This window comes from Scomber scombrus, chromosome 17 (genome assembly GCF_963691925.1).
Source record: "Scomber scombrus chromosome 17, fScoSco1.1, whole genome shotgun sequence".
In the NCBI taxonomy this organism is placed as follows: domain Eukaryota; kingdom Metazoa; phylum Chordata; class Actinopteri; order Scombriformes; family Scombridae; genus Scomber; species Scomber scombrus.
In genome coordinates this window covers 15,850,604-15,863,396 of record NC_084986.1, presented here as the reverse complement: position 1 = coordinate 15,863,396, position 12,793 = coordinate 15,850,604, and the positions used below count along the sequence as shown (strand labels likewise).

The following is a 12,793-nucleotide window of genomic DNA, read 5'->3' as shown; positions in this document are numbered from 1 at the left end:
AAAGACAGGAGAGTCTGCAGCAGCCTCGTCTCCTTTCCTGTCTCAGATGATCAAGTCGTGTCCTCTCAGGTCATATAATCCGATTAGGAGCCAGCCAACAACACCTCTCTCACTTTAAGTGCTTACCTGTGTGCTTTACAGAGGGGAGGCTGATGAGAAGGACGCTCAGACAAACTACATGATCATTATGACAATTTATGACGAGAAAATAGTCTGCAAACAATAGATCTACTTCAACATGTCAATTAATTCATGCAACCATTGTCATTATTCGTTTGTCTTCTACAAACGAATAATTTACGTCTTAATGTAGGCACACGCAGGTGGCATGCTGTGACAGTAAACTAACACTAGAGGTCAGCACAGTTCCTGAGGACAGATGCGTGAAAGGGAATGAATGAAACGATGAAGAAAAATACTTCCGTGTAGTCACAGCTTCTCTCAAGCGTGACTCATTATTGTGTTAAAATGGCTAAAGTAAAAGACAAACGACGAGAAAAAATCAGCGTCGCCACTGAGGTGAGAAGTTGAAGGCATATGTGTTTGCTTTATGCTACTTAGTTGCTCTCTACTTTTAGCGAAGTTATACTAATGTTCAACGTTGCCTGTACACTCTCCATTCATTCATTCACTGTCATTGTCTGTTTTATTACATTTTTTGTATTTCACCCCGTTTTATATGTTCAGATTGACCGTCTGGAGGATCGGCGGGCCCGTTGCCAGGACAACTTGGAGAGGGCGGAGTACAGGAGCAGAAAGGAGAAGCTCTCTGAGAAAGAGAGGTGAGCACTGAGGATGAAGAGGACAGAGATGACGATGGCACTGATGCTTCAGTATTAATCATCTACTGATGGTCCTATATAATAATATATCAGAGGGATCAAACCACGGTGCAATACTTCAACTACATTTTACTGCTAATATAAATGCACTTTTACTGAAGTATGTTTTTGTATGTTTGTTGTATCTGTTGTTTTTACATTGCTTAAGGATCTGAATACTTTTTCCACCACTGGTTTAAAAAAACCCAATGAATGACTTTCTCACTTTTTTTGTTTATCCAGAGAGTGAACAAAACTTATTTGAGTCATTTTTGTCCTTTCTGCTCTACAGGCAGGAACTGGATGATGAAATGGCAATTATGAGTGAGAGGGTTGAAAAGTTAGGTAAGTCTGTATCCATAAAATGCACATTCATACTGTACAAGTGACTGCAATATATGTATATACAGAGAGCATGGTAGTCTTCTACTCTTGGCTTGGTGTCCCTTCTGTCCACTTGTCAAAAGTTGTAAAAATTGCTCCTAATAGCCAGACGAGCGCCCTGTCCACTACTGGTGTGTGTAAATGGGTGACTGAGCATAGCATGTTATTCTACCATCTATTACCGATTCCCAAAACCCAAAGTGATGTCCACAACTGCCTTCTTTTGTCCTGACTAATAGTCCACACAAGCAAAGACATTCAGTTTATAATAGAAGACTAAATCAACCACAAAATACTCATTTTTGAGAAACTGGAATCTGAGAATTTCGACATTTTTCCTTAAAAAATACTTGAAATGATTAATTGATTATCAAAATAGTTGACAATTAATTTTCTGTTGATCATTTGAACTGTAGTTTAAAGTTATTTTAGTGTATTGCTGTAGTCTGTATTTAGCCTGCTATTATTGCCACACATCACAAGCAGAGCACTTGCAGATTTCGTTCCTTTCATGATGTTTCATGATTGATGTAAATTGCCACAGCTGCCACACATTAGTGACATCATATTAATCTTGTTTTCTTCCTTTAGACAAGGAGCTGCAGATGTTAAGAGGAGAGAACCGGAGGAACATGCTGCTGTCAGTGGCTCTGCTGGCTGTCAGCACTCTCTTCTACTATGTCTTCATCTACAGTGAAGAGTAGACTCATGATACCAGCATCTCAAAGGGACTGCTCTTTAAGGAGCTCGGGACAGGCGTGTCATTAGGCATGTCATTAGAGAAGTGGTCAGATCAGGACTGTGCACATGCAGCAGCACATGAAACACCTGATGTGTGTGTTGAGGAAGTTCCTCAGCCCTCCCTCTAGATGGCATCTTTGTCATTTTCATGATCTTTTTTGTAGTTCTGCTGGGTTTATCCAGCACAATGCTCAAACCCAACAAAGTTACTTATTGCAAGTCAAAACGCCACCTGTCAGTATCCTCTTGTCATCACACAGTTATGTGAGCAAACACCAGAAAGATGCTGTATTGTGTCAGTAGCACTGTGTTTTGATAGTTTGTGTTAATACTAAACTATCAGGTGACAATATTGAATATTCAGTGTGTGCCTTGCCTCTTTGTCACCTCATGATAATCCTAACCTACTTAAAGCTGCAACTGACACAGGATCGTATAACCAGCGATTCAGTACATTTTGTAACACATACATGTATGAGGTTATATCAAGGCGAAGCGAGTTAGCATCTTTTGTTTCGCTTGCTTCACATCTTGTATTTTCACTGCTGTATAAAGACTTTACTTTATAAAATGACGTTGACATAAGGAAGCATGTATATAAATAAAATGTTTTTCACATAAATAACCAACAAACTGTCAAGTTTATGAGCTAATGCTTGGTACACATGTAGTTAGGATAGGGTGTGAGAATTGATTCATGTTCATCTTGTATTTGATCTTCTTGTTTTCATTATAACAAATGCTTCATATATATTTTGAAAATGTATTTGCAGGGAGTTCATGTGTTAAAATCACAGTATTTTCATTTACAAAATCTATGTTGTAAGCAGATGAGTAACAGCTTTAATAGGAGCCCAAATTTGTCAGCTGTACGTGTCATTTTCACATCGCTTGGATTCTTCCCCAAAAACATCAAACAAGACCAACAACACCACACGTCAGGAGATGTAATACGCTGATGGAGCAGAATATGAAAGTCTCTTATATAACTTTATTGTTGGGGAAGATCAGGAAGTTCATTGTTCGACAACGGAGGCAGTCGTCTGGGGGCCAGTCCAGTGACAACACCTTTCTGTTCTGAGGGGATTAAAAACAACATTCCTGATATTGATTCTTGTCACTTAAAAACCTGAGACTCATAATCATTTTAGCCTGTCTGTCTCATCAGCGATGGTTCCATTCAGGACTGAATACATTTAATAGCAGAAATTATGCTTCAACTGTATCCCTCTGGTCACACTCTGTCATATAATGAAAGGCACTAAAAGGATGTAAATCAATGGCCATTATCTGTCATTATTTCAGCTGTAAAGACATTTTCTTGACCCAACTTCACCTGAAGACCAAACGATTATCCCCATAAGTTTTCTTATCATGGGTTGCAGTGGTTCTCTGCTCCTCTGCTCTTATTATATCCTGTTGTTGAGCATTTTTCTCCTTTTTTAACACCTTTCATACAGGTCAGTGTTAATGCATCTGTGGTGATGGTTCACATTTTATTACTGTTCTGCTTTTAAATGTCTGATGTTGGAAAGCATATTAAACAATGTGTAGTTTTATAGCTGCCACCTTACCAACCTCTTTGTCATAATTCCAATTTATGCTGTTTTCTATTCATCACCGAATCCCATGAAAAGACCAACAATGTCTGATCCTAAATTATAGATGTAAACAGTTAACAAATATATACTTTCACAGGACCAAAATGTGCATTTGTTGGGATCTACTTTCAGTTGCCGCACACTGTCTCACTCATTACTGTTTGTATTATTAGGTTGCTGCAATGTTTTGGACTGTCCAACCTTCATCAGGCATATCACAGGCAGCATCATATCACTTTCATATATACACACAAGAGGTGCCTCAATCATCCAAAGAGAGGACTGGAAAGATCAATCTGACTAATTGATGAGCACTTTGGGTTAATACAAATAGTGTATTAGTGTATAGTGTGTGACCAAGTGCTCCGAAAACTGGTAGAGGTGTTGGAGGAATGCAGGCTCGAAGCCAACAAAACCAGCCCATTGTCCTCATTACCTCAGACACGCTTTGTCAGGCAAGGAGTTGAGGCCAAAAACATCAGCCAGTGGGAGTGGTCCATACTGAAACCCAGATGTGTGTGGCAGATGAGTGTTAACCTTAATCAGCAGTTGAAGTTTCCACCCGAAATTAACACAACTTCTCTACGGCCAGACATCATCCTGTTCATTTCTGCCAAGACAGTAATCATGGCAGAACTCACAGTTGCGTGGGAAGAAGGGATGGAGGCAGCCTTTGAGAGGAAGAAGGAGAAGTACAGCGAGCTTCTGCAGCCTGTACAGAAGCATGGTGGAATGCATTCACCTACCCTGTCAAAGTCGGATGCCACTCAACAGTTACTGAAAACCCTCGGAATAACAGGGTCCAAGCAAAAGAAAGCACTCAGGGAACTGGCAGAAGATGCATAGAAAGGGAGCTTCTGGCTGTGGCTCAGAAGAAGAGACCCTAAGTGGGGGAACTAAGGGTCTTAGGGCCAGCTGTGGGGAGCAGTAGGGAGACATCCCTGCCACTGCCCCACCATCCAGAGATGATCTGGGATAAAAGGGGCAAAACTGTGAAGGGTGGCTCCCAGCTGATGACCCTGCGGTTGGCCCACTGGCACCAGCAAAGGTGCGACAGGCAGAAATGCCCCACAGGCTACAAAGATCTGTGCTTCTATTTATGGTACAGTGGAGTAAGCTATATCATGCCTTGAGTATATATTAAATATTTGTTCAAAAGACCAGTTCATTACTGGTGTTGGTCTTTTCATGGGATTTGCTGACAACAAGAAAAAAACAGAATATCACCACACTTATCTTGTTAATTATAATCAGTTGATATTATTTGCTTTGAATGCACAGGGGAGATATTTTTATCATGCGGTGGGAATCAAGGTAACTGTATATGACAGGACTGCCCCATGAATAATTGTTTGTGTGCCCTCCCTCCTACACACTCTATTATCACAAACACAGTCCACGACACACCCACACACACTCATCCCCAGAAAAAACAAGTGTAAACAGTTATGCAACATTATGCATTATGCAACATTTCTGTGGGATTTAAAAGATGATTATGGCCACTGGATAGGTTTAAATGTAGGTTTTTACATTGCAGATGATATTATCATAATGAGCACTTCAAAGGTGAGAAGTAATACATTTTCAAATAATTCTCAATCATTTTGATAACAGTTCTAAGTGCTTGATTTTTTAAAACTTTGTATTTACTCATAAATGTAATGAAGTGAGTTAAGATTTCTCAATTACAAGAGGGGAAAATAAACAAAACTGTATACTTTCTGTGAATAACTCCTTGAAATATATAAACGTAACAGTCCCTCTGTTTGAACACATACTTGTGCACAGATACTGACCCTCTGTGCAGTTTATGAAAGTTATGAAAGTTCAAGAATTATTGAAAACACACAAAAAAAAAACAATTTTAGAACAGGTCTGTCTGAGCGCCAAAATGCCAGACGTCACTTTGAATTCTTTTGGATGTAACACAGCAGGATGTTGGAGCTCACCCACTGCAGGTGGACGTTCAAGTGTCTACATTCAGGTCAGATGTCATTACATAAGTTCTGCAACAGTTGTTTGATTATGTCTTCAGGTCCTTGTCTGCTGCCATTTGCTGCCAGATGAGTTGAGTCACATGACGTCCTGAAGGTTTTATATCAGATTGTTTGGTCATTTTTCAATTTAATCGGTGCAGTTTTTTGTGTCTTGTATAGATACATGTCAAGTAGAAATACTCAAGTACCTAGAATTGTACTTCAGCATAGTATTTAAGTAAATGTACTTTACACCACTGTTATGTGGACATCAGAGGTGTTGTGTACTTGTAGTTATATGACTTTATTTTACACTTGTAATGAATATTGAACAATATTTCTTGTATTGTAATTTTCTGATGAAAAGCAGTGTTTTCTCCTTTCGAGTGGTCTACCTGCAGAGATTTAATTTGATTTTACTTGAACAAGTAAAAATTGTCTATACTTGACTCTCTAAAACAGTCTTTTTCCATCTTTGATAACTCTAATCAACACATACAGCATGCAGTGAACTTCATAATAATTTAAAACCATGATACATCATTTTCACTCGGTACATCTATATATATTTTTTAACCTAAATCATTCACTGCTATCATGCTTTTGCTACATTTACATAATTGCATTTTATGCACCTGCATCCTGACTGATGTGCAATGAGTGTGAAAGTATCTTAAGCTTATTTCCTTTAAATTTCCAGCACTGAAAGCAAGCAGGTAGCTCCAGGTCTAAGAAGTGAAGCCAATGCGTAAGTGCCTTAAACCTGCATTCTGTCTAATGGTCAACTCCAAAAAGTCTGATTGTATGGAAGTCACTTCTCACTTGATTTATTACCCCAGTAAACATCTTCCTAATGAGTTTATGGTCTCAATTGCTAGTAACAAGTCTTCTTCAATGCAGCATAATGTTCATTTTGTAAATTATGGTTCCATGTAGATGAAATACACGATAAAGCAGTGTAGCTTGAAGATGCTACTTTGGGAATGACAAGATGCTACCATGGCGACAGTGCTGAAAATCTGAAGTAACCATGACGTATCTCAAGATTCACGGAGTACAGGCATAGCTATTGTCTGTCTGTGTTTTTTCAGTTCATGAAATGAACGTTTACTGGGGTAATAAATCAAGTGAGAAGTAACATTATGGTCGCCTTTTTTCTTTTTCTTTTTTACAGTCTATCATTAAAAACAGTTATTAGTGAGGAGTTAAAAGACCAGTGTGTTAGTGGCATCTAGCGGTAAGGGTTGCAGATTGCAACCATCTAAAAAGGCTATCAAAAGTTATCAAAAACACAACGATTCTTATTTTCAGGTGATTATAACCTACACTGATGAAAACATTTGAGTATTATATTCCATTTCTGCCAAGTCTGTTCCACTAGAGGCCACTAAATTCTACATTCAACAGTCCTTTAAGTCATCATGTCCAGATAATAATGCAAGTCACATTCTTGAGTCCTTAGACTGGTTGTGAAATGTATCCCCTCCACACCCAATAGCTTAGTTATCATGGCTAAGGTGAGCTGTCAGACTGTGGAGGTTAGGACTTCTCTCCTTGTAATGATTTTTTTATTCGTGAAAGTACATGTAGAGCAGCATTTTGTATTTAACGTTTTTCAACAGTTGGACTACTCAAATGACTGAGGTAGAGAGAGATGCATCAGACAAGGTAAAGTGAGGAGACTGAATGAAGGTAAGGTGTGACTAATAGAGTAGTAATACATGTAGCAGACAATGGGTGAATTGGTTGCAGTTACTGACTCATTCAGCTCCAGCATCTTTATCTGCCTTCTTAACCTTCTTATTATCTTGCAGGTCAAATTGACCTGTTTCAGGGGAGTATTTCATTCATCATGATTCTTTTTCTCCTTCATTGAACTGTTGTAATGGACTTCCAGTTTTAAGCATAGCTGAGTCCTTGGCATGTTTAAATAACGAGGTAATGTGTTTGGTCAAATTGACCTGGTAGCAGAGGAGGCTAAAGTTCTAAATTAAGCCAACATTTGCTTGATCTTTGGTTGGCCGCTTCTTGCTGTCATGTCCTTGATAAATATCTCACCACACATACACAGACCTTCAAATAGTTCCTCTCATAACAAGGAATCCAAATGCCCTTGTCTCACTCAGCTAAGATAATTGCTTCCCCTCCTTTTTTAATGTTCAGCGTGTGACAAGCAGTGAAATAGTCACCTTCATACTCATGGCACCAGCTACTGCACCTACTTTACCTGTTACTAAAAGTATCGGCATCATCAAGTATGTATAAGGAACACAACTGTACTGGGAATCTGGAAGATGCTGCAAAACTGCTCACAGCAGAGTATTAATTATGACACTTTAAAGTTCTTTATTTTTTTCATCACAAAGTGGATGGCAAACCAACGTGACACATTAAGACCTCTTTAAAGGTTTCTCTAATTGTTTTTTGTAGTGCATATCCAATTTAACTATTCATTAATTTTCACAGTAAATTCTCAGACAGTTAAATGAATCGAACATGACAGACACTTTGACATGTTGCAGTAGGAAAATCCCGAGTTTAAATAATAAAATAAATGATGGCTGAATATAATTTAGCTGTTTCAGTTTCAAGATACTGATTCATGCTGGCTTATTGTCACACTGTCAGGACTCACTAGGGCACGTGAATAAAACTGAGTCATTGTTAATGTTATTAGTAACACCTGTGTTTTCCTACAGTGACAAGTCAAAATGTCTGCTGTGAAAAAGACCTGTGGCACATTCCCAGCTGCTATAAAGGAAAGGCAAATGCTACATTGAAGAACGGTGGATTAACTATTTGTGTGAATAACATTTTTGCTTGCTTGCTGTAGTTCATTGTAAGGGTCAAGTGAAAAAACACTAGTAACTCACTGATAGCTCAAATGTGGAAAATAGTATTATACATTTTTTGTTGGTTGGCTTATTTTGCAGTACTTTAATATTTTGCATTGGTTTGGATGTGGATGAAGAAATTACGTACGAGAAAGATGTAACATTTAAGAGGACAACGTTTTCTAATGAACATACAGTAAGAGCAGAACAGTGTTTCTCTGTATGTGGACGTGCTTTATCTGGAGTTTTACCATTTTAAGTTGAATTAATAGTGAAGTACTCGTGCCATTACTTTAGAGCTGATACATTGATATACCTGGCAATATTCATGGTGATGTTCATGATTTTTACAGTTTTTACATGTTATTTACAGTAATACTCAACGTTTAAAAGTGCAAAAGTGGCCAAATAATTGGGTCCGTAGTCCGTTGAAATAATTCAATAACAGTGACAGCATTTTACCCTCGCTAAAATGTCTGCAAGCAGCCCCAAGAACATCCTGTGTGGCGCAAGCAAAAAGCTAAATCCTCAAACAGCATGTTGCTGTCCACAAAGCTTATTAAGCTCACTGTACCTTGAAAAATGTCTCTCACACACACTCACAATGTCACACAGTGTTTTTCTGAGAAGCCAGAAGGAGAGAGGATATAATGTCCCCTGGGCCAGGTTTAGGACTGGTCTCTCTCTCTCTCTCTCTACTAAACATACTCAATCATAGACACGTAGATGCACAGAACCTCACACAGCATGCGTGCAGCATATACAGCGCACATACAGACAGCACATGTACACCCACCCACAATCTGACAAGTTACACATGACAAATCCTGGTAGGAGCCAGGCTACTAACAAGCACACTCATTCAACGCAGTCCCGTGCCCACACCCACACCCACATCCACACACACACACACACACACACACACACGCACGCACGCACACACACACACACACACACACACACACACACACACACACACACACACACACACACACACACACACCCACACACACACACTGTTTGAACAGGCCACAGGGAGAGCAGCAAAGGCAAATGACGATAACTTTTATTGCGAGGCAGATTTTATGTAGCTGAAGTGGGCTTGTCCCTGCTTTTCCAGAAGATAAAGTGAATGTTTGCATCTATGCATGTGTGTGTGTGTGCATCTTGGTAAACACCAGCGTCTAATGATCACCATGTAGGCGGCTCTAGGTCTTCCCCAGATACTGCTGTGATTTCCATTGACAGTTATAAAAGAAATTGATGCCGGTATTGATTTTTTGTTTCTTATGCCATCTATATCTCAAACATTCCTGCAATGACACTTATTATATGAATATGAAATGGCAACCCAGGAGGGAGGGAAAAAAACAAACAGCAATCTGTGTGATTAACACAATCGATAACAGCAAAGCCTTTTCCATCGAGCTAATGGATAACTCAGTAATAGTAATGTTCCTATGGAGTGTATTTGTTTCGCCACTGTAATTATTGTTTTTAATGAGGGAATCATTCAACTGTGTACTTCAGTAATTGCCTGGAGAGCTGCTCAGGTCTGCCATGATCAAGCATTACATAATTCAAACAGTGCTACCAGCTTCTATTTAGTCTAATGGGTCTAATATCAAAGTGAAGGACTAAAGGGACATTTCAGTGTTGTTAATGTCAACCTCAGTAACAATACTGAGAAGTGATAACTCTGATTTAGGAATATATTTCATAACTTATTATTCATCTGAGGGTTAGGGTTATCAGACACAACACAGACATCTGAAATCAGGATCTGAAGTGTAAATAAATACAGGTGTGGAGGAAAGAAAAACAGTCAAAAGTCATGTCTTTATAACCTCTCAGCTATGAAGCACTCAGCCCTGTGCTGAGCACCTCCAGGTGTGATCTTAAAAGGTAACCAGAAGAAGAGAAGCCCCTGTTAAGCAGCGCGAGGAACAAACTTTGGCTCCAGTAATTGTTGCCACAAATCATGACAGTGACTCAACAAGCAACATGTTACATCCCAAGTGTTAAAGCTGGTCACACAGACAGGGTTGATGTTGTCTACGCCAAAGGTGCACAAGAGGAACAGATAACATGGGAAGTTTGTGGTTAAGAAAGAGTACGCCACAATTTAAAATAGTACCTTCACGATACCTGACAGTTAGGCAAGGTGTCACGCAAAAAAAAGTAACTATTAGCCTGTTTTCCCAGGAAAACATATTGTTCTGTGATATATGGGGTTGTGGTCAGGTGAAATAAAGAAAGGAAAGGACACTTTTACAACCGGGTTATAAAAAGCAGTTATAAACCAAAGCTGAAATTGCAAAATCTAAATATAACAATCCATCTTATTATCTTTTCCAATATATGCTATAAACGTGACATTTTAGAAATGCAACCATTACACATTTTTATACAGTAGCCTATTGTCATGTGTGAACTTTACTGTGTACAAACAGGTGGTTGCCTGTTTTGATGGGTGACCAAAAGCAACATCTGTTGAGGCGGAGCAAAAAGACACGATGAACAAACATCTTGTGCTTTCACAGTGTACAGGCCTCAGCAGACCATTAGTAGCCTCCAGCAGCATCCATCACCTTTCCCCCACTTTGTGATCAGCCTCAAACTGGCTGAGACAATCAAACTGGAGACTTTTACAGTTGATATTCCAGCAGCAAGTGCAATGACTCCTATTTTGCTATTGTAATGGAGCTGCTGTTTAGACATGAGTGAGACAGACAAAACAAGAGAATGACAATGGTTGAGGGCCCTGCATTATTTTCTAGTCTTGAGGCTCTTGTGTTGCACAGACCTCAATCAAAAATGACACTAAAAGGTTGAAGGTGCAAAAGAAAACAAAAATTTACCCCCCATTATATTTCATTTTAAAACTAATATAATCAGATATCAGACAGATACCTGATTATGTTAGAGATGCCTTGAGCAATTGAGCATTCACAATGACAATATTAACATGCTGATATTTACCATGATCACTGTCTTGATTGATTATTTAGTATGTTAGCATGCTTGCATATTAACAAAGAACTCTGAGGGTGATGGAGCTTTCATGTGTTTTGCAGATATTTGGTCATACACCAAATATTGGACAAAGTCAAATGCCACTGCATCACTGATGTCAGATGGATTAATCCTCTGGGGATCATGAATGTCTGTGCTGAATTTCATCAATCCATGCGACATTTGTTGAGATATTTTAGTCTGGACCAAAGTGGCTATAAAGAAGGCTATACTTAGAGTCACACTGCTTGCATGACTAAAATGACTGCTATGCTACTCCTGTATTCACTTAATTTTTTTAATAAAAAGTTGTATAGTCTCTACATTTGCAGTATATTTGAATATTCATGTGAATATGTCTTGAGTACTTCATCCAATAATTCATTGAGCTTTTATGTTCAGTAATTACATAATTATGCTAATGAACCAATGACACGCAGTATACCAAGGCCATGTTCAAAGTAGGATTCATCAAGCTCACACAGTTTGACATCCAGTAAGATAAAACAGGTTTTGCACAATGTATGAACCAGATGTAATGTGAAGTAATGAGTGGGGAACATTTTTACAAAGAACATAAATATGACTGTTTGAAAAACACTCACATAAGCCTTGTAACAGTTTTGTAGCTATATTCAGATTAAAAGATGTTTTCACTATTTAATTGAAACACTAAGGAATCACAAAGCACTTGGTGGATGTCATTCAAGATACATCCTTTTTTTTTTAAATGTTTTTTAATTTTACAGTATCTCTAAATATTACCCATTACTGGTCTGCATTAGTGTCATCATCCCTGTGTGGCACTCTGATGTCCTGAACCAGAACCTGTTTAAACAGCCTGGCAGATAAACGGCTGTGTTTGTGGCTGCTGTGGCTGCCAGATTCATTTAGTCTTAACATCACAGCTGACAGGGAGAACAGACAGACTTATTAGCATCTCTCATGTTGCTCTGTCACACACACATACATGTGCCTGCAGCTGCTTTACTGTACCATGACTTAAAATGCTGATGAGATAAAGTGAGATAAGACACTACTCTACACAACCTTTTTCATTTCCTGCACTTAAAACATATAGTGCATCATATCTGATCAATGCAACCATATACCAAGGTCAATAATGACTTACAATGATGAGATACATGGAAAAAATGCTCCTTTGCCTCCTGCAGCTTTAGTAGTTGGGCTCATTTCAAATAATCATGAAACAGGTGTTTATTATTATTATTACACCTGCTCATCCTGGAGAGGAGGTAATCAAAACTCCAAGCAGGCACATTGACCACATGGCACATGTTTTCACACGTTTGTGGTATCTCTCACTCTCTCTTTATGTGTCTGCCTCATTCACTCACACTCTTTCTCTGTCTCATACACACACACACACACACACACACACACACACACACACACAC

At 38.8% G+C, this 12,793-nt stretch overlaps 1 protein-coding gene across 1 annotated transcript; it reads left to right on the top strand.

The window, feature by feature from the left end:
• The first annotated feature begins 415 nt into the window (after positions 1 to 415).
• On the top strand, positions 416 to 2,579 carry ccdc167 (coiled-coil domain containing 167). Its single transcript, XM_062437499.1, has 4 exons — positions 416 to 519; positions 688 to 782; positions 1,114 to 1,166; positions 1,797 to 2,579. The coding sequence occupies exons 1-4, from the start codon at positions 469 to 471 to the stop codon at positions 1,907 to 1,909; spliced, it is 312 nt and encodes a 103-aa protein (XP_062293483.1). The 5' UTR covers positions 416 to 468; the 3' UTR covers positions 1,910 to 2,579.
• The last annotated feature ends 10,214 nt before the right edge of the window (positions 2,580 to 12,793 follow it).